The 20526-nt window shown below is 38.0% G+C and overlaps 1 protein-coding gene across 16 annotated transcripts in view; it reads right to left on the reverse strand.

The window, feature by feature from the left end:
- The window catches only part of DLC1 (DLC1 Rho GTPase activating protein), a 488697-nt gene that overhangs the window by 81381 nt on the left and 386790 nt on the right, over positions 1-20526 (reverse strand). For 4 of the 16 annotated variants that reach the window (XM_072763603.1, XM_072763605.1, XM_072763604.1 and 1 more), the window contains 2 exons: positions 17375-17433; positions 14822-16578 (listed from right to left, as the gene is read on the reverse strand). The exons of the other annotated variants lie outside the window; for them this stretch is intronic. In XM_072763603.1, coding sequence (XP_072619704.1) covers positions 17408-17433 — 26 coding nt within the window. In that variant the 3' untranslated portion in view covers positions 14822-16578; positions 17375-17407. Of the gene's footprint in view, positions 1-14821; positions 16579-17374; positions 17434-20526 lie in introns of those variants that run through there. 16 annotated transcript variants of the gene reach the window in all.

The following is a 20526-nucleotide window of genomic DNA, read 5'->3' on the forward strand; positions in this document are numbered from 1 at the left end:
ACCACTGAGCCACCCCGGTATTCCAAAATAGTGAATTTTTAAATTCTGAAAAAGTGCACTGAGTTTCCATAGGTGCTCTACTTTCTTTTAAAACAGTTTATGTGCAAGAGAAAGCAGGTTTCCATGGAAGGTCTAACATATAACATCTAATTAAGACTTGCAAAGGGTACTGCTCAAGATTACATTAAGGCTCAAAATCCCTTCAGGGAAGTCAGTGTTTCTAGTGTAGGTGGTGCCCTAGGTCAGGACCTGTTGGGAGGGAAGGAAGGAAGAAGCTTGGGCTTATAGTATCCTACTGCTGTAGATAAAAGAATGCCTGTCCTTGGGAGCAGTAGAGCAGAGCTTGGGATTAGTTTATAGGCTCAGAACTGAGTCTATGAAGATAAGTGGGTCTACACGTGATCAACCCCATAAAAAAGTTGATCATAATAACACCAACCCAACAAGAATAATAATTATGCTTCATATATATGGCGCCATTCTTTTGAGAAAAATGTACCTTTTATAGACATCATTTGGGGGTGCTATTTTTATAACTAATTTATAGAGTCTGGGGAGTTAAAGAGGCAATTATTTATTTTAAGAGTTAAGTTCCTAGCCTTGTAAGGTGCTTGTGCAGATGTTTCAGTAACACACTTTCAACCTCACTAATAGTGACCCCTGACAGGGTGTGCCCAGCGGCTCCTCAAAGCAAAATCACTGCTAGGAAAATATCTGAATAAGAGAAACCAAAGGAAGGAAATCACCAATTACTTAGTACCTAGCGTGTTCCTAATACGCGGTGCTAGGATTTTAACGCTTTGTTGCTCATTTATTCCCCACATTTAATCATTTCCTGTGAGATAAGTAGTAGTATTTCAGTAACTGTTGCAGTTACCGAAAGATTAAATGAGGCCATACATATAAAGCATTTAGATCAGGCTTGGAAAACAGCAATCCCTCAGTATATGTCAGCCACTACTGTAATTCCCTTTTATAGAAGATACAATTTAGACTGTTTCTTTTAGAGACTTCCTAACATAGTTAGCAAGTGACAAAGTAGGGATTTGAACTTGCCAGAAGTTAGTTTATCAGGCATATGTACCATTTTGAACAAACTTCTCATACAGATTTGTACCGTTGTTTGAATATCAAAAAATGGAAGTTCTGTTCCTCAGTAGCTTAATGGATCTAACAGGAGTTTACTAAGTCCTGTATCAAAAAGAACACAGGAATCAGCTCCCACAATCGTCCCAAGGCATCAAGATTCAATTTAACAAACTCCAGAATACCCTCATCTTGAGTTCCTTGTCTCTTGTTAATTTCTCCTTCTCCAACTTTCTCAAATTGATGTAGCTGCTTCTCTGACCTCAGACCCCCACTAAGTAACAGAAAAGGCATTAGTCTGTATAAAATAGTTTCTTTCCCCCATATGTTTAATGGTAATTGATACTGCATTTCTTTCCAGCACATTTACGATGAGTGTTTTGAAGTGTCTTGAGCTTTGAGGAAATACATTTTTAAAAATCAACATATTTTTGAAAGATGCTTTCTGGAATTGTCTTGAATATCTTAAAGTGAATAAATATTTGAGCCCTGTTTTGAAAGTTCCCCATCAGATGTTTGGCTTCTTGCAAACTAATGGAAGAAATTCTCTGGACACACTCTAGTTCTTCCCAGAGTTCACATGGGATGGAAATCTAAGCTTTCTGCCTGTTCTCCTTTTTCAGACCAATCTGATTTGTTAACTTTTGGTTCTTCCCAAGAAACGAAGTAACAATTCTCTTTTTTTCTTTGTTCTGCCTCCTTTTTTCAGCTCTTGGATTAGGGATAAAGCTAGTAAATTTTTTTAACTTTAAAGTATCCATGAAACTAGAGGTTTGGGATAATTTGAGAATAGAATGCATTTTGGGAGCTGACATTAATTGAGCTGGTCCATTTCTCTACCCACCCAAATGCTAAGTCATAAGAAAAGTCTACTTTTTCTAGCTGAAACATTACAGACGGATGTTTATGTGTTTCATCTTCATCTTTAACCCTCTGCCTACACTCTCACTTCCTTCTTGTTTTTTAAAGATGTATTTTTTTTTAAATCACCATGTTTTTGAAATAATTATAAACTCATAAAAAGTTGCAAAATTAGTTATAGTTATCACTCAACTTTCCCCCAAACCAAGAAATTGGTTGGCATAATACAATAAACTGTATACTTTAGTCAGATTTCACAATTTTTGCACATCCTCATTTTTAAGCAATGTCTTTATGGATGATTCTATGACCCTTTATCATGTGTATGTATATATCCATACAACCATCACCACAATCAAGATACAAAAGTGTTCTATCACCACAGGCGATCTCTGTCCTGCTACTCCTGTTAAGTCACACCCTGCCTCCACTTTCCTAGCCTCTGAAGTCACTTATCTGTTCTCTATTTCTATGTTTGTCTTTCACAGAATGTTCTATAAATGGAGTATATGGTATATGTCACTTGTTTCTTAGGAACAAAGAATCAACGTATCCACTTTAGACATGAATCTCTCACAGTCAAACTTTGTAGAACCTTATTTTGTTTCTAGCTTGCTGTGCTTTTCTGGATATGCACTTTCTTATTTTATCTCATAAAAATAAAATATATTACAATCAGGTCAGGACCTGGTTTGGTTTTATAGCTTTTGAAGAAAATTTTAATATGCTTTTCATTGGTACTCTGTTTCCTCTAGGGAAAAAAACGAGGGATAAAAATTGCTTACAAATAAGAATGTCTTTCCTTATAAAAAAGATGGTTGTAGGAGACAGATTATTGCCCCCTCCACCCCCATGTCCATGTCCTAAACCCAGGAACCTATGTATATATTATACTACACAGCAACAGAGAATTAAACTGGCAGATAGAGTTGTTTGCTAAACAGCTGGCTTTCAAATAGAGAGATTATCCTGGATTATCCAGGTGGGCCACTGTGATTACAAGGGTTTTTACTTGTAGGTGAGGGAGTAGAAAGGGAGGTCAGAATTGATGCAGTATGGGAAGCATTCGATGGTTACTATTGACTCTGAAGATAAAGGAAGCATCCTGGAGCTGAGGAAGGTGCACGGCCTCTAGAAGCTGAGAAGGGCAAGGGAAGCATTCTCCTCTAGAGCCTCCAGAAAGGAATGCAGCCCTGATGACACCCTGAATTGGGCCCAAGCGAGACTCATTTTGGACTTCTGACTTCCAGAACTGTAAGATGATAAATTTGTGTTCTTAAAGGTTTGCGGTAATTTTTTTTACACACATAATAAATTCACATTGTTTTAAGACACAGACATGGAAAGTCACATGAAGTCACAGATAACGAACTCAATGGGCAATCCTAAAACGATTAAAGGAGATATTTTGTAGAAATATTTTTCTGTGATTTTTAAGAGCAGAATAAAATTTTGTCTGTCTAGACTGATGGCGTTAACAGAAGATCTGTTGGGAGGCAGACCTATTAATTAATTAATTAATTAATTTTTTATTGGAGTTCAATTTGCCAACATATAGCATAACACCCAGTGCTCATCCCATCAAGTGCCCCCCTCAGTGCCTGTCACTCAGTCACCCCCACACCCCACCCACCTCCCTTTCTACAACCCCTTGTTCGTTTCCCAGAGTTAGGTGTGTCTCATGTTCTGTCTCCCTTTCTGATATTTCCCACTCATTTTTTCTCCTTTCCCCTTTATTCCCTTTCACTATTTTTTATATTCCCCAAATGAATGAGACCATATAATGTTTGTCCTTCTCCGATTGACTTATTTCACTCAGCATAATACCCTCCAGTTCCATCCACGTCGAAGCAAAGACCTATTATTTTTAAATTAAATTATTAGGTCAGAAGAAGAAGCTTACTCTGAAGAGAGGTTTTATTATAAATGATACCCTCAAACCTTAAAATATTTCCATAATTATCCTTCCTGTAAAAAACAATAAATGTTGATAAAGCAATCAGGAACTCAGCTTTAAATAATCTCGATTAAATGCAAACTAAACAAATAGATGCCATGCTATTTTTACTAAGAATTAAAATATATCATACATTTACTTCCGGCATATCATCCATTAACAAATTTTTGCTCAGTACCCAATACTTCCTGGATGAATTAGCAGTGTGCTAGGTCCATGAGAGATAAAGAAAAACTTCTCATGGAGTTTACAACTCTGTTTCCAAAGATAAGATTCACATGCAGAACAAGCCATAATTAACAATTCCAGTAGAAGATAGATAAGGGTTCTATTTTTGTTAAGACCTAAGCCCTGTAGCGGGTGATGAAGGTGACCTGTGAAGGCAGGAAGCTCACGAAGGGCTTCCCTGGAGATAGAGACAGGAGCTAGGCCAGGAAGGATGAGTAGAACTCACAAAGGTGCAGATGGTGTGTATCAAGCAGCAGCAGCAGCAGCAGCAGCAGCAGCAGCAGCAGCAGCAGCTTCCATCATACTTACTGAGAACTTACTTTGTAACAGGCACTGTTCTAAGTAATCTAAATAATTAGATTATTTAATCCTCATAAGACCCTTATGAGGTAGGTATTCTTATGATTTTCATTTTACAGATGAGGGAACAGAGGTCTGAGTTGAAAGAAAATTAGAATGAACTGGTAATGAGGAAGTCATCAGGTTCTATAGGACACTGAAATGTTTCAGGTGAGGACTTTGCTTGGGTTCTTTGTTTGCTACATACTCACAGGATTCCCTTGTCTAATGGTTGCCAGGAATGATGCCTAAGGGGTAACCAAGACACGTGTGAAAAAGGAACACAAGCAACTGTAAACTGTATACTCTTGAGGGGAAATAAAATTCTTCAGTGTCAAAATTGTGTGGTAGAAGAAGAAAGGACTTTTCTATTTTTATTAAAGAAGTGTAAGTCAACTGGCTCTGCTAGAGGTTTAAAGAGTTGTTGCACCAAGAAGAAAACAGCATAAGATGAAAGCTTACTTGTGCAGGAGTCCTACTGGTATCAATAAGAATGAAATGTGTTGGGGGGCTAAAGGTGGTGATTTCTAGGAACAAAATATTGGATTGGTCTTTGGTCATGGAGAGAAGAGAGTCATAGAGGAATCATAAGGCCCAAAATGTGTCCAGAAACAACTGGCCTTGCCTTGGGTCCTCTGGCTTTTTAAAATTATATTTACAATGAGTGCTCAAAGAAGATGTTTCTCTGAGGGGTATAATTATGGAAGCACACAAACTGTCTTATGTATCATCCATAATACACACTTGCCTTGTTATCTAGATTACTCCTCATTAAAGACAAAGTTTAAACGAAACTACATCTTCAAATTGGAAAGAATTCTCTTTGAATAAGTGAAGGAGCCTTTCTCTGAACCATTATTTCTAATTAGAAGGACGAATGCCTTTGACAAAAGCAGACCAGTTATGGGCAAGGAGGGCAGGAGGGCCAGGGCAAATAAATGAGGAAAAACCCTGAAATGTTATCGAACACAGTGTTTTTGTTTGTTTGTTTGTTTTTCTCTTGGAGTAGAAGTAGGTTTAACAAATATGTCAAGCTAAGGGTGTTCGTAGCAGGTTATTTTTTTGCTTACTGAACCTCTATGCCAAAAGTATTTATGCAAAATGCCCTCAAAACTAAAAAAATAATTCCTATTTGAACTACTAATGTATTAACATTTCTGTGGCATCAGCACACCTTTGTTGTGAGTGTGTCCATATGTAGTGAGTATATGATTTTATATGTAACATATGCAGACATATATTTATGTGTTGTTATTTTTACCTTTTTTAAAAAAAGATTTTATTCATTTATTCATGAGAGACACACAGAGAGAGGCAGAGACATAGGTGGAGGGAGAAACAGACTTCCTGAGGGGAGCCTGATGTGAGACTCGATCCCAGGACCCCGGGATCATGACCTGTGCTGAAGGCAGATGCTCAACCGCTGAGCCACCCAGATGCCCTCTTATTTTTACTTTTAAATTAGGTAGAAGAACAAATTTCCAAAATGAGACAGCTCAGGCAATTTTAGGAAAACAATACATATATGAGAGACACTGATAGAATTCAGGAAAAGCCTTAAACTGTAGTTCAATAGAAATACAAGAAATGAGAAATAGCTACTGCTTCAGTGCATTAATGAGTATCTGAAGTAAAACATTTTTGAAACTTTGATTGTGGAAAATTTCAAGCATAAGCAAACATAGAGAAAAGTAATATAATCAATTTCAATGTACCAATTACTCAGCTTCAACAGGGTCATTTCATTGTCAAACGTGTCTTGTCCATATCTCATCTACTGCATTGCAACTTCCCAGGATTATGGTGAAGTAAGTCCCAGACATCCCATTATGTCTTATGAGATTATGGATCTCATATGGGATGCTCTGCATCCCAGACATTTGTCCACAAATGTTTTAGAATATATCTCCCAAAGCTGAATTTTCAGAAAAATGTAACAATGATCACACCCCCCAAAAATGATGATAGCTTCTTATAATAGCTACTTAATGCTCAAATTTCTTAACTTTCCCATAATTTTTAAATTTTTGTTTTTTTATAGTTGAATGTCAGAATGATACAAAGTATCTCCTTCCCTCAAACTTCTATATAAGATGCGTGGTAACACACCCAAGGTTTGGGGGTTTATTGATATAAAAAAATCACCAAGCAATCTTTCTTTCAAATGGAATTTGAAGGATGCAACACACAGTGAGAGCAAGGACTGCAAATGAAATTGTGGTTGCCTAGGGCAAAGGTGCCAGCATTCCTATCCATTTTGCTATTTTATATTTCAGATACTGTTCCAATCATTAGTGTAACCAGGAGAAATTTTGGATCTTAGCCTGGGAATCATGTAAAAACCAGTGCTAGTTCTGGACAGAATGGAAAATGCAGAATCACAGTAAAACTACCCCAATTTAGTATCTGTAGAATAGATTTATGGTAGCGAAATTAACTTATTCCTTCTCTAATTTCCTCCCTTCTCTTTGCTGGAAATTTGAGTTAGTCACTCACTCACACACACACACTCACACACACACACACACCCCTGACAAACTATAATTTCAGATGATAGGAAATACTTAGGAAGATAGGATACATTTGGCTATTACTTATTTCAGTGGGTATACTACATCTTAACTGAATTAAAATACTTCCCTATCTCAATAAAATGGTTCTGAGTCACTTGGATATCCATAAGGGGGTGGGGGAAGGAACTTATCTCAACCCTGACCTCAACTCAGTTTTTGAAAAATCAATTCCATGAATTGTGGCTCTAGATGTAAAAAGAAATACAGCTTTTAGAGAAAAAGTAGAACGTCTTCCTGTCTTAAAAGTAGACAAAGACTTTGTAGATAACCCAAAAAAGCACTAACAATAAAAGAAAGATGACAGATGCTTGACGTTTAAATTAAAAATTTGTTTGTCAGAAGATACCATTAAAAGAGTAGAAGAAGGCTTTTCACAATACATATATCCAACAACAGTTCTGAATCCAGAATATATAAAGAACCCTTAAAAATCAGTAAGAAAAAGAGACAGTCCTGTATACATCCACCAGAATGGCTACAATGAAACAGATGGGAAATATCAAGTGTTGGAAGTAGAGCAAATGCAACTCTCATAAACTGCTGGTAGGAGAGTACATGGGTACAGTTGGAAATCTATGTGGTAGTGTCTATCAACTGTGATATGGCAATTCTGCTAAATGTATATCAAATAAGATTTACCAATTAGAAATGTATATATCTGTTCACCAAAACACAAGCACTGGAATGCTCATAGCAGCATTGTCTGTAATAGCTCCAAACTGGAAAGCATCCAAACACACATCAACAGTAGAATGGATAAATACATTGCAGTACATCCATACAACAGAATGCTACAGAGCAATGAGAATGAACACACAACAACCACACACAGCAATAATGGATGAGTCTCACAGGCATAAATCTGAGTGAGGTAAGACAGACACAAAACTGTGCACACTGTGACTGTATTTATGTGAAAGTGGAATGAGTCTCTACTGTTAGAAATCAGGAACGTTGGAAAAGAAAAAATAAATCAGGAATTTTGGGGGTTGGTAGTGGTGGTGACTGCAAAGGGGCCAACGGGGTCATCTGCAAAGCTGGCAATATTCTTAAATAGGTATGTTCAGTTTTTAAAAGTTGCCAAGCTTTACACTTAAGCACTTTTCTGCGTGTATATTGTTCTTTATTAATAAGTTAAAAAGTCAATTACTCAGCACACATGCTTGGTGTGCCTACATGGTTTGATTCCGTTTAAAATATGAACACATCATTGGCTTGGTGATACTGGATTTGCTATTGGTTACTAAGTATCAGTGGCAGCCCCAGAGGTAAACCTTGAGTTTTTGGTGAACTCATTTAGGTTATTAGTAATCCGTGTACTTATCAAATGCAGATTGTGTATTTACAGACATTTCTTTACTTCCTTAATTCATAGTTCAAGGTACCCACTAAAGGATATGTCTTTCCTAAGGCCTATCTATTGTGTTTAGTCCAAGCTCATTGTTGCTCTGCATTTCCCATTTTTTTTAAAGGATTTTATTCATTTATTTGAGAGAGAGAGAGTGCAAGAACAGAAGGAGAGAAGAAGCAGAGTCCCCGCTGAGCAGAGAGCCCAACATGGGGCTTGATCCCAGGACCCTGAGATTAGGACCTGAGCTGTAGGCAGATGCTTAACTGACTGAGCCACCCAGGTGCCTCAGCTCTGCATTTTCATGGTGCTTTGTTTGTACCTCTGTTACAGCACTGAGTCCTTTACTTATGAAGTTTTAATTCATTGTTTATGTACCTATCTTATCCATTAGATTGTTAGCTCCCTGGGGGCAAGCATCTTTTCTGTGTCACAGAGCACAGCGGCTTATACATACCAGATACAAAATAAATATTAGATTGCCTTTTGTACTCTAGATTTATAGCCTTTGAAAGCCAGACATTATTAAAAATCAAACCTAAGCATAAGCTTTGGGTTTGTTGCTCTGTATTTTTATTTTTCATTTATTTTATTTTTTTTTGCTCTGCATTTTTAAATAAGATTTATACTTAACTCCAGCAAAATGCATATGTTATAAACAAATAAGGTATCACAGAGTCTGTGCCAGAGGGACAGACAGGAGGAGAGTATGCTTTGCTTGTGTTGGTTGTATTTCTGATGCTCTACTTAAGAAATGCACAGACCAATGCCATGAATCAATAAATAATTCAGGTAAAAGAACCTTGCCAAAATTGACATTTGCTTTAGGCATGACCAGATTACTCATTTTATTGACACAGTCCTGTCAAGAATTTATTACTTATTTATGAATGTCAGAATCCATGGAAGCAGGGGAGGCAGTAGATGAACAAATCTGTAGAAGCAGGGCTCAGAATACAAATTCATTTTCTTTTTCACAGAACATGCTTCTTAACTATTTGTTTAGTTCCTTATTATTTTGGATGAAAGATCATGCTTTTGCACAATAAGACTCTGGAGTCTTGAACAGCTTTAGAACAGATAACAGATGAATTGTAAATTAAAGAAGGAATTAGCCTGAAAAGGGGTATAGCAAAATGCACATAAACTGAGCATTTTCTTAAAGTTTTTCACTTAAGAAATATTTAAATAAATATCTATTAATCATCCATCCATCCATCAATCCAGCTACCCAGCTTTATTCCTAAATAATGACCTCATCACCAATAGAATTCATTTAATTATTTTGGATAAAAAGAACCAGAAGGAGCACTTTGATAATTAATTCTTATATTTTCCCTCTCTCTTTGGCATCATCTCTCCCTACAGAATTCTTTAATAATAAATTATTGTTAGATGCAAGAGTTTAAACTATAATACCTAAAGGAAAATAGCTTTTATCGCTTTGCTTTAAGTTTACAGAGGAAACATAAAGTAAATTTGAAAATTCTTCAATGACCACAGAAGATTAAGTAAATGCTTTGCTGTTTTCCAAATGTGCAATAGTAGGCCTGCCTTTTAAATTATTCTTCAACATGACTACACTGAAAAGATTTTATGTGGCTTTCAGAATTTAAATCGGTGTCACCTTTGATTTTCAAGGCTTTCGTTTTTGTAGCCATAGCCTATGTTCTATGGTAGAGGGTCCCAGGAATTTCCACTAGGGTGTAATCTTATACTCATTATTTAAACTCAGGGACTTTCACTTTAAAATGTTAAAAACAATCTACCTCCCACAGACATACCATGTGGCTAAGTGCCTCAGTAAAGGTTAACTATTATAATGGTGAGCCCCAAACTAAGCACTTTTGGGAGTCTTTGTAGTACACCGTGAGTAGAAAGAACACAATTCATTCACTGAGAATCATCAAGTTGAGTTAGAGAGGTTTCTAAAGCGAATGTTGTAGGATTGGTCACTAAATCAACTCATTTACATATAAACACCAGCTATACCATCTTTATCCATTGTGCAACTCATCTCAGTTCTTAACAGGCTTGTATTGTCCTGTATTGACCAGCATCTCATTAAGAATCCTACTAAAACCCAATTACATGAAATTAATTTTATGAACATGGAACATCTGTTGCATTTAAACACTGAAAATGCCCACCCATATTGGCAAATCCAAACTTTTACTATCAGACATAAAATACAGATAAGGATTTTTATTTTCTTGTTCAAAATTTCTCCTTATTATGCACTGATAGCTCCTTTTCATTTTGCTATTGAAAATACATATATATTTTCAGTTTAACAGCAGTGAGTTTCTATTTTAGCTGAAATATGCATCTATTAATGTCTGGTATGGGATTTCATAGTGGCTCAAATAATTAATGGGAACAAAAGGAAGTTTTAAAAGGGAAGATGTAAATAAAAATGGGTGTTTTTTGGGGGGCGGAGGAGTGGAGCAGAGAGAGGGAAACACTTCAGCTTGATAATTTCCTACCATCTTTATCTCTTTCATCATGTGCTTATTTGCCAAGTTGTCCTTAATTTCATTTACGCAGTCATCTAAGGGTAAGCAAAGACTAACTACCACCTTCTCCTGCCCACCTAAGGACTCCAGAAATTCTCCCCTTTTCCTCCTGCATCACCAAATTTTTTTCTTGAATCCACTTCCCTCTCTTGAGCCCACCTCCCTTTCTAGGTGTTTCCATTCATCTATTTGTTCCTTTTTACTGTGAAACTGTGAGAGTCTCTACCCTACACTGTCTTCAATTCCACTTCTCCCTTTCTCCTTTGCATCCCCTCCAGTGAGGCTCTCCTTTTTACCATTCCCCAGAACTGCTCATCTGGAGTCACTCAAATCCAATGGTGATTTCTCATGGCTTCATCTTCTTGACTTGTTAGCATTATTTGATAAGTTAATCATGTTCAGTCATCTTTGAAAAACTCGTTTCTTGGGGATCCCTGGGTGGCGCAGCGGTTTGGCACCTGCCTTTGGCCCAGGGCGTGATCCTGGAGACCGGGGATCGAATCCCACATCAGGCTCCTGGTGCATGGAGCCTGCTTCTCCCTCTGCCTATGTCTCTGCATCTCTCTCTCTCTCTGTGTGTGTGACTATCATAAATAAATTAAAAAAAAAATTTAGAAAAACTCGTTTCTTTTGGATTCCAGAGCCATACAGTTGACCCTTGAACAACACAGTTTTGAACTACATGAGTTCACTTATGTACAGACTTTTTTTTTTTGATAAATACAGAACAGTACTATAAATATGTTTCCTCTTCCTTATGGCTTTAATAACATTTTCTTTTCTGTAGCATGCTTTCTTATAAGAATTCAGTATATAATACATATAGCATACAAAATACATGTTTATCAACTGTTTCTGTTATTGGCAAGGCTTCCGGTCAACAGTAAGCTGTTGGGGGTTAAGTGTTTGGGGAGTCAAAAGTTCTACTTGGATTTTCAACTATATAGGGGTTGGTGCACCAAACCTGTATTGTTTGATGTTCAGTTGTATGCTTCCTGGTTTTCCTCTTATCTCATTGGCTATGACCTTCCAGTCTCTTGCTGGGTTTTACTGTCCCCCAGACTTTTAATGTTGGAGTGCCCAATGGCTCAGACACCTTTGACATCTTTTCCAATTAAACTCTCTCTTTGGTGAGCTCATCTAGCCATGGCCTTGATACCATCCATATGCTAATAACGCTCAAATTCATATTTCTATTTCAAACTTCTTCCCTGAATTCTACCTGACTGTCAAATAGGCATTTAAAACTTAATGACTGAACCAAAAAATCAGGAGAAAATTCCTGATCTCCCACTCAAAACCTATTTTTTCCCTTGGTCTTGTCCATCTTGGTTCCTGACAACTCCATTTTTAAAAAATATCTTGTAGTCAGTCCTTCCTGCCTCCTCTCTTTCTCTCAGGTGCCAGACTCAATATTAGCAAATCTTGTTGGCTCAATCTTCAGAATCTACCCACAAGTGAACCTGTTCTCATCACCTCCACTGCTCTGAACCTGGTCTAAGCCAATGTCATCTCTAGCCTGGATTATTCCAATAGCTTCCTAGTTTCCTTACCTCCACCCTTGTCCCTTTGGAGTCATTATTGGTGCAGCAGTCAGATGGATCCTATTAAAACTTAAGTCAACTAACATCACTCCTCCGATAACCCTCTGCTGGCTTTCTATTCTACTTAGAATAAAAATCAAAGTCCTTTCGGTAGCTTACCGGGCCCTTCCTTCTGTCACCTCTCTGACCTTTTCTTCTATGACCTTTCCCTTACTCTCTCCTGTTCCTGTACTGGCCACTTTGATGTTTCTTTAAAAGGAATCTGGGTGGGGTGGGGGGGGGGGGAAGGGACCCACAGCTTGCTTTCACTTCATGACCTTTGTACTTGCTGTTTTCTCTGCTTGGAAAGCTCTTCCCCCAGAGAGCCCTATGGCTGCTGCCTTACTCTTCATGTCTCTGCTTAAGTGTCACCTTCTCAGAGAGTCTTTCCCTGAACACCTGATTCCAAATGTCACTCACGTTACTCTTCCCCTCAACACCTCTACAGTGGTCCCCTTCTCTGCTTTATTTTTTCACCCCAGCACTTCCTGACTTCTAACAGAATAATGTATACACAACATATAATTTACTTCTTTATTTTCTTGATTGTTTACCTCTCATCAGTAGAATGCAAGCTCCATGACAGCAGAAAGTTTGTCTGTTTCAGTCATTGATGTGTCCCTGGAGCCCAAGAGCATTTGGCACCTACTAGGTACTCAATAAATATCTGTGGAGTGAAAAAGTCTCTTTAACCTCTCTGCTTTTCTCACTAGAATATAAGTTCTTGGAGCTGGGATCATGTCATATTCATCATTCTGTCTTGCAAGTTTAATATAGCATCTGGCAAAGAGTAGGTGGTCATTAATATTTGTTGAGGTGAGCTGCTGAAGAAAAACACTCTACAATTGTTTGAGTATGCATTCCAGGATGGATAGAAGGATGGCAGAGGACCACATAGATGATACAGAGGAGATACAGAGAAAGTCAGTTAACCAACACTTACATAAATATTAAATTTCACATTATGTAAGAATGAACATAGTATTTGGGAAATAAGCTGAAGCTAGGGAGATTCTTGACTTCTACCATTAGGAGAATAGGGGTAAGGAAATTAATCATAATCACCTGGGAATATTGGAAGCATTCAACGTTGCTCCCTCTTCAGGAGAGCCACTAACATTTGTGGGATATTTATTATGTGCCAGACTTTTTGATGCAATTTCCAGTGGCGGCTCACCAGTGTTTTCTTGGCCCTTCAACCCTCCAGTTCCAGCCTGAATAATTGCATTTCTCTCTGTGGTGGCACTTTCTTATATAAAAGCACAATCACATAAGTTAATATTTTTTTATTCTTGCCCTCCTTCCCTCCACCTCTTTCTCCTTAATGGAAAAATATTCGTAAAAATAGAACAGTTGCTTTGGGAGTTTACGTTGCTATATAAAATCCAGGATAAGTATTTTCAGCAGGCCCATACCACAGAGGCAGTTTTAAATGGCTAAACCAGCTTTTTAAACAGCTCCTTTGGTAGTAAAATTCCTACTAAAAGGAAAATAATGATAAGCATAAAATTTTGACCAGCAGTTACTCTGGGAAATGGGAGGGACTTCCTAAAGTATTGGAGACACTTAATTTCTTAAGTTGGGTGGTGAGTAAGGGTGTTCATTTTGTTACTTTTTATAGATTTTTATGAAATGTATATTTTTTGAAATATTAAAAAAGGAACTGCTCCCTTGGACAAGACTCTTCTCAAATTATTTAAAGATCTTTAATGTGCATTAGACTTCAACTCACCAAAGTCACTTCTACAGCATACAATTTTTCCATGATAAAATAATTGTAAGCATTTTGGCTCTCTGTGAATGACTCTTATGTAAGAGCTACTCAACAATAGAAGTTAAAATAGTTTCTTCCTGTGAGGTTATATACAGATACACTTGTTTATTAGTCATTTGTTTCAAATTCAAAATACTCTTCTATTAACACCAACATCATTGGAATTCCAGCCAAGACAGAAAAAGTCTATTTGACACAAGGATTTCTAGCATGATACTCAGGCCCTCATCACTAAATGCAATGATAATTAGGTAAAAATACAGCCAGATCTAAATTAAGAAGGCAATTAGCATAAAGGCAAAAGAAGATAGGATTACTGGTGAGCACAATCAAAGGTATAAACTTGTGTAATCACTATGTGGTACACCTGAAACTATTGTAACACTGTGTGTTGACTATGCTTTCATTAAGGAAAAATAGAAGAAGAAGAAGGTAGGGCTCTTGGTCTTTACTTCCCTACAAGCTCTAGGCTTCAGCAAGGCATCAGAGAAGCATCTGGCTCGGGAACAGGTGTGGTATGAGACAGCCATGGCTGCCCAATAAAAATATGACATAGTCACTTTTTTATTTTATTTTTATTTTTTATTTTCATTATTTTTTAAAGGGACAGAAGTTTATTGAGTAAAGACACAGAGAAAGCTCTTAGAAGTGAGAGGGGTCCTGACAGGGTTGCCCGCCACTTCTTTATTTTAAATTTCCTAGTAGCCACTTTAAAAAAGAAACAGGTGAAATTCGTTTTAATAATGTAGCTTATTTAACCCAGCATATCCAAAAATATCATCATCTCAATAGGTAATCAATATAAAGATCAATAATGAGAGATTTTACCTTGTTTATCTCATAATGAGTTTCTGAAATCTGGTGTGTATTTTATACCCAAAGACTGGACTCAGGTTCTGCGAAACCTAATGTTACACAATTTTGGGTGATGCCCCCTTTAAGCACCAGCAACTAATATACAAAGTTATGTGTGAAAATGAATATCAATTCATTCATGAGAGAGGATATGAAAAGGAATTACTGGAGATTTGACGATTCAGGTTTTTCTCTTTGGATATCTCTTGGCAATTTACCGGACACATTAACATAGAAGTGATTCCAGTGTAGCTTCTCCTACCTGCCTTGAACAATACAACTCCTGACACAAAGGCCCATCTAAGTTAGGGTCTCCGAAATGTGAGTTTCATTAGTGTTCAGGGTTAATTGTGTCTCCCCAAATTCATATGTTGAAGTCCTATCCCCTCCTACCTCAGAATGGTATCATATTTGGAGAGGAGGTCTTTAAAGAGGTGAGTTAAAATTAAGTTATTAGCGTTGGTCCTAATTCATTTGATTGGTGTCCTTGTGCAAAGAGAAGGAGACTCCAAGGGCACAAGTAGATGGAGGTAAGACCACATGAGGACAAAGCAGTAAGAAGGAGGCTGCAGCCAAGGAGAGAGACCTTGGGAGAAGCAACACTGCTGACACCTTGATCTTGGATTTCTAGCCTCCAGAACCATGAGAAAATAAACTTCTGTTGTTCAAGCCACCTAGCCTTTGTTAGGACAGCCAGAGCAACAAATACAATTAGCCTCTTGATAAAACTTTTGTTGAGAGACTGTCTCATCCCCTGCTCAATAGCACCCTCTTGCTCTCTGGCTGTTTCAATCCAACCCAATCCAGCCTTCCCTCCTTCTTGAGATCTTCCTTGTGGAGAAACCTCTGGGGCTCAAGGCACACGAACTCTCACTGACTCACATTCATCTGGCAAGTGAATATGAGTCTCTTTATGACGGCTCTTATATTATTACCATGTAGTACTACTTGCGCTCTTCTACGGATAATATCTTTTTGCCCTCACTAAGTGAATCCTTTGAAGATTATCAGGGACAGTATCTTTTATCAAACTCGAACACCAAACTTAACATTTCTTGAATAATCTTTTTGGAATTAGGAGAGGGGAGTTCCCATTCAGGGCTGTAGGATGGTATAAAAAAAAAAAAGCTTAAAAAACCCCCACATACTTTCAAAGTTAAAAGCTGACCTGCCTACTGCACTAACCAGACAGAAACAGCATCACAATGGTGATGGCTGGAGTCCCTGGCTCCCTCTGGCCAGTGGGTCAGAGGTACTGATCCTTGTTTCTGCTGTAGCCACCCATTCCTGGTTGTTGCCTTCTGTTTTTCTACTGCTTACTTTACACCAGCAACGGAAGTTCACCGGAGTATCTTCCAAAAAGCTTTGGCCAGAACCAAAGGAAGTGAGTACATTCAAGGGATGAAAGGATGATTCAACCTCTTGCGTGCTCAATTCTTGGTATCCCTTCTGAAATTGCTGAAAAGAATGCCAACAAGTTGTAATTACTATGGTGCACCCTGGGAGGTGGAAATCTGCCAGCACGCACTGGATTTAAACCAACAATCCATTTTAAGTAAGACGCTGAAGGAAATGAACATCTATTTTGGTCATCTGTAGAGAATATCTGTGGCCCCTAAAAAGTCCACAAACATGCTTGATACACAGCTTCAGAAAACCATGCTTCTTGTTGGTATTTTTTGTGCCGGCTTAAATGTGCACTAAATATACTATAGCAATTCATTGGAGAGTGGGTGACAGAGAGTGGCTGACACTTGGTCTCAGAATACGAGTAAACTTCTGAAAAGAGCTTCCCACAGGGAAATGCACAATTACTCTCTCAGTAAGAAAACATATCTGGGTTCAAAATATTTATCAAATGCCATATTTTTCCAGGGAACCCAGGTCCCCAGAGTGGGGGCGGGGGGACATCCATCACCATCCTCAGGAAAGTGAGAGTGCTGCTTTTGCCATCAGAACAGCTTCCAAGGCCCTCGTGCCAATTGCCGTACGGAATGATTCATCAGCCTCAGAAACTTCCTTGGGAGCTGAGTGGGCAGTCATGAATCATCTCTCGCCCTTTGCACATATCATTACTGATCTCCTTGGAATATTATATGAAAATAATACCTTACATTTTTGTGAAGAATGCTTTTCCTGATGGCATCAGACATCAGGACTGGAGTAAAAGCAGGCCCTGGTGAGCTGTGTATGCTGCGACTGGATATGTTCCAAAAACGTTTGCAAATGCTGTTTTGAGTCTGAATCAACACACCTGATCTGGAAGGCTGTCCCAGGCAGAGGCCGGTCAGTGCTGGCAAAAGCACAAGGACTCTGTTTTGGGGATTAAAAAGAAACGATGAATTTTATCCCCTTCATGGTCAAGTTGAAGGGGCATTGTACACTTGAATTATCCTGTTTTGTTACGGATAAGAAAGTAAACCGAGGGAAATCAACCTTTCCTTAAAAAAACCTGGTGCACACACACTGAATAGCACCGAGTGTGGTTTTCCCCTTTGGTACAGCAATTTCTCATTCGTTTGGCCAGAGCTGATATCATAATATTTTAACATGGGGGTAGAAATAGCTAGAACCTCAAAGTCTTTGGGTTCTAATCCCAAACTTATCACCAATTTGCGGAGTAGTTTTGGAGTTACCTGGATACCTTGGGCTACCCATTGAAGTCGACTAACGAATTTTGTTAGCAACTTGGGATGGCAGTCATTGTGTTTCAAGATCAAAAGCAGATGAGTTGCCTCGTCAAACATGTTTGTACAAGTAGCAACAGCTGCAGTGGCAGTTTTGAGCCTTTATATATAAATAAACAGCTCCTGTCAATGGTGAACAACCCAGCTGAAGTGACTATGAATGCAGCTTGTTATTACTGGAACCATGTTCTATGAAGAATAGTTGATGGAAATAAGGATACTCAACTTTGTAGGACAGAAGATTCAGAGAAAATCTAATGATTTCTCTCTCTAGTGGTAGGACATTTGTGAAGAAGGAGAATTAAACTTGTTTTTCCTTGTGTGACTTCAAAGTATACGATGCAAAGCATAGAATAGAAGACACATGGAGACAGATTTCAGACCCACTCAGGGGACTATTTTCTAACAGCTCCTTAGATATGACACCACGGTACCAAGTGGACCCTAGAGATGTCCAAGTGGATGCTTGACGGCCATGTGGCAGGTATACTGTGATTTCATTCCCATTCTTCTAGGTTTCAGAGATAATAAAATAAACAAACAAACAAATAAATAAATAAAAGCAAAGGATCATTGTAGAAACACAGGCTATAGCTTTTCAAGTTTGCCAGTTATATTAATTGGCACCATTTAATGAAATAAAAAAATGTTTTAAGCTAAGAAGAATGGGGGCACCTGGGTGGCTCAGTGCTGGAGTGTAGTCTACCTGTGACTCAGGTCATGATCCCAGGATTCTGGGATCGAGTCCCGCATTGGGCTCCCTGCAGGGAGCCTGCTTCTCCCTCTGCCTGTGTCTCTGCCTCTCTCATGATGTCTCTCTTGAATGAATGAATACATAAATAAATATCTTTTTAAAAAAGCTAAGAATAGAAAATACTGTAAGAACAGGTAGTTCTTGAATAGTAAATAAATTCAGTTCTATGAAAGAGATATCATTTGTGTAATTTAAAACATGCAATCGATACATCCATGCACATACACCGATGGAAGAAGAAATATCAACTCATGAGCATGGTTGCCTCTGGATGCAGAGAGGTGAAAGGGACTGGAGTGGTGTTGAGAAGGACAACTTTGTCCTCAATATTTTATTTCTTTATGTAATAAAACAATAGCACAAATAAAATAAAATGTCTGTGTTTGTCAATTCTGGATGCAGGATGCAAGGATGTTTGTTATATTATTCTTTTATATTTTTCTGTATTAAAATAATTGCTCTCTCCTCTCAAACAAAATACCAAGCTTTACTCTATTGCCCTGGTTTTTCTCATTTCAACAGCCACCACTGTAAGCTATGTTGTCCATTAGTGCTGATTCACAGGCCATTATTTAGGGGATAGATGACTATTCATTTATCGACTGTATCCTACAGGCTTACAATGGGCTGTATCCTACAGGCTTACCATGTTTATGCTTCCTCCCATCCTGTGATTCTGTGGTTCTACGATTCTTAATTTTCAGCAGATACCACTCTTACAGTTTCTTTCAGCTTTTATATTTTCTCTGAAAACAGAAAGAAACTATTCTTCAGCAATCCTGTGATAATTTGTGCTGATTATGTGAGGCTAAGAGAACTTCTCCCTATTTCACAGTCACGGTATGCTATGTTGTATACCTAATATCAAAATACCCTTAAGTACTTCTTATTTTTTTAAGATTTTATTTATTCATGCGAGACACAGAGAGAGAGGAAGAGACATGCGCAGAGGGAGAAGCAGGCTCCCTGCAGGAAGCCCAATGGAGAACTTGATTCCAGGACCCCAGTATCATGACCTGAGCGCAAGGCAGACGCTCAACCACTGAGCCACCCAGGCGTCCCTCCGTAAGTACTTCTTTAGGTGAAGTCACCTATAATCATGGCTTCAAATGGGCTGGGAATATTTCTAGCAGTGGGGATGTTTGGGAGAGGGGGCACAGGTGGGACTTTAATTTGATTTCACTACTTCAGAGAACTTAAAAACCAGTCCAGAATATCCTCCAATTTATTTTTTCTCTAATTGGTCTTTACATCTCCTTGCAAACTACCTGGTCTATGATATATACTCAGTAGTTTTTTTTTTTTGAATAATGAGTACCCATGAAATATTTCAGTTCCTGTTCTTACTTATTTCAGACGTTTTTATCTAATTCTGGGAACAGTTTCTAACCTAGGGTGTAGGTGGAATCTCTAGTGGAGTAAAGAGAGTGATGTGTCGTTAAGCCATTTTCAACATTTCAGAAAGCTTCAAGAAATCTAACTAAAAGTGTCCAACTTGCTTTTGGATGTAATTATATCAATACAGTTTGCTAATAGTAGCTATCATAAGTGGATCAGAGTCCCTAATTAGTAGGTATTTAAGTCATTGATTTATGTTTTTAAAAAAGGAGGTGAGATTTAAGAAAAAAGATCTCAAAATAAAAGATCTTCTGGAAACTATGTTAGTCCTAGAAGAGATTCAAAATCTGGAACATGGTCTGAGCTAATAAACAATTTTAAAAATAGTGTTGGCAAAGGGATAAAGCAAAAAAAAAAAAAAAAATCCCATTCACACTAAATTGACACCAGTAATTCTCACGTTCAATAGGTTGGCCGTTTGTTTTGAATTGCACCGTTTAGAAAGGCAAAGTGGAGTTGTTGCTTTGGTTCTAGAGGTTACCTCTCCCAATATATCAGGAACTCAGATAAAGCTGCAACTCCTTGGCCTGGTATTTAGAACATGAAGTTCAAGCAGCATTTACCACT

The sequence above is a fragment of the Vulpes vulpes genome, chromosome 7 (genome assembly GCF_048418805.1).
Source record: "Vulpes vulpes isolate BD-2025 chromosome 7, VulVul3, whole genome shotgun sequence".
NCBI classification, from domain to species: domain Eukaryota; kingdom Metazoa; phylum Chordata; class Mammalia; order Carnivora; family Canidae; genus Vulpes; species Vulpes vulpes.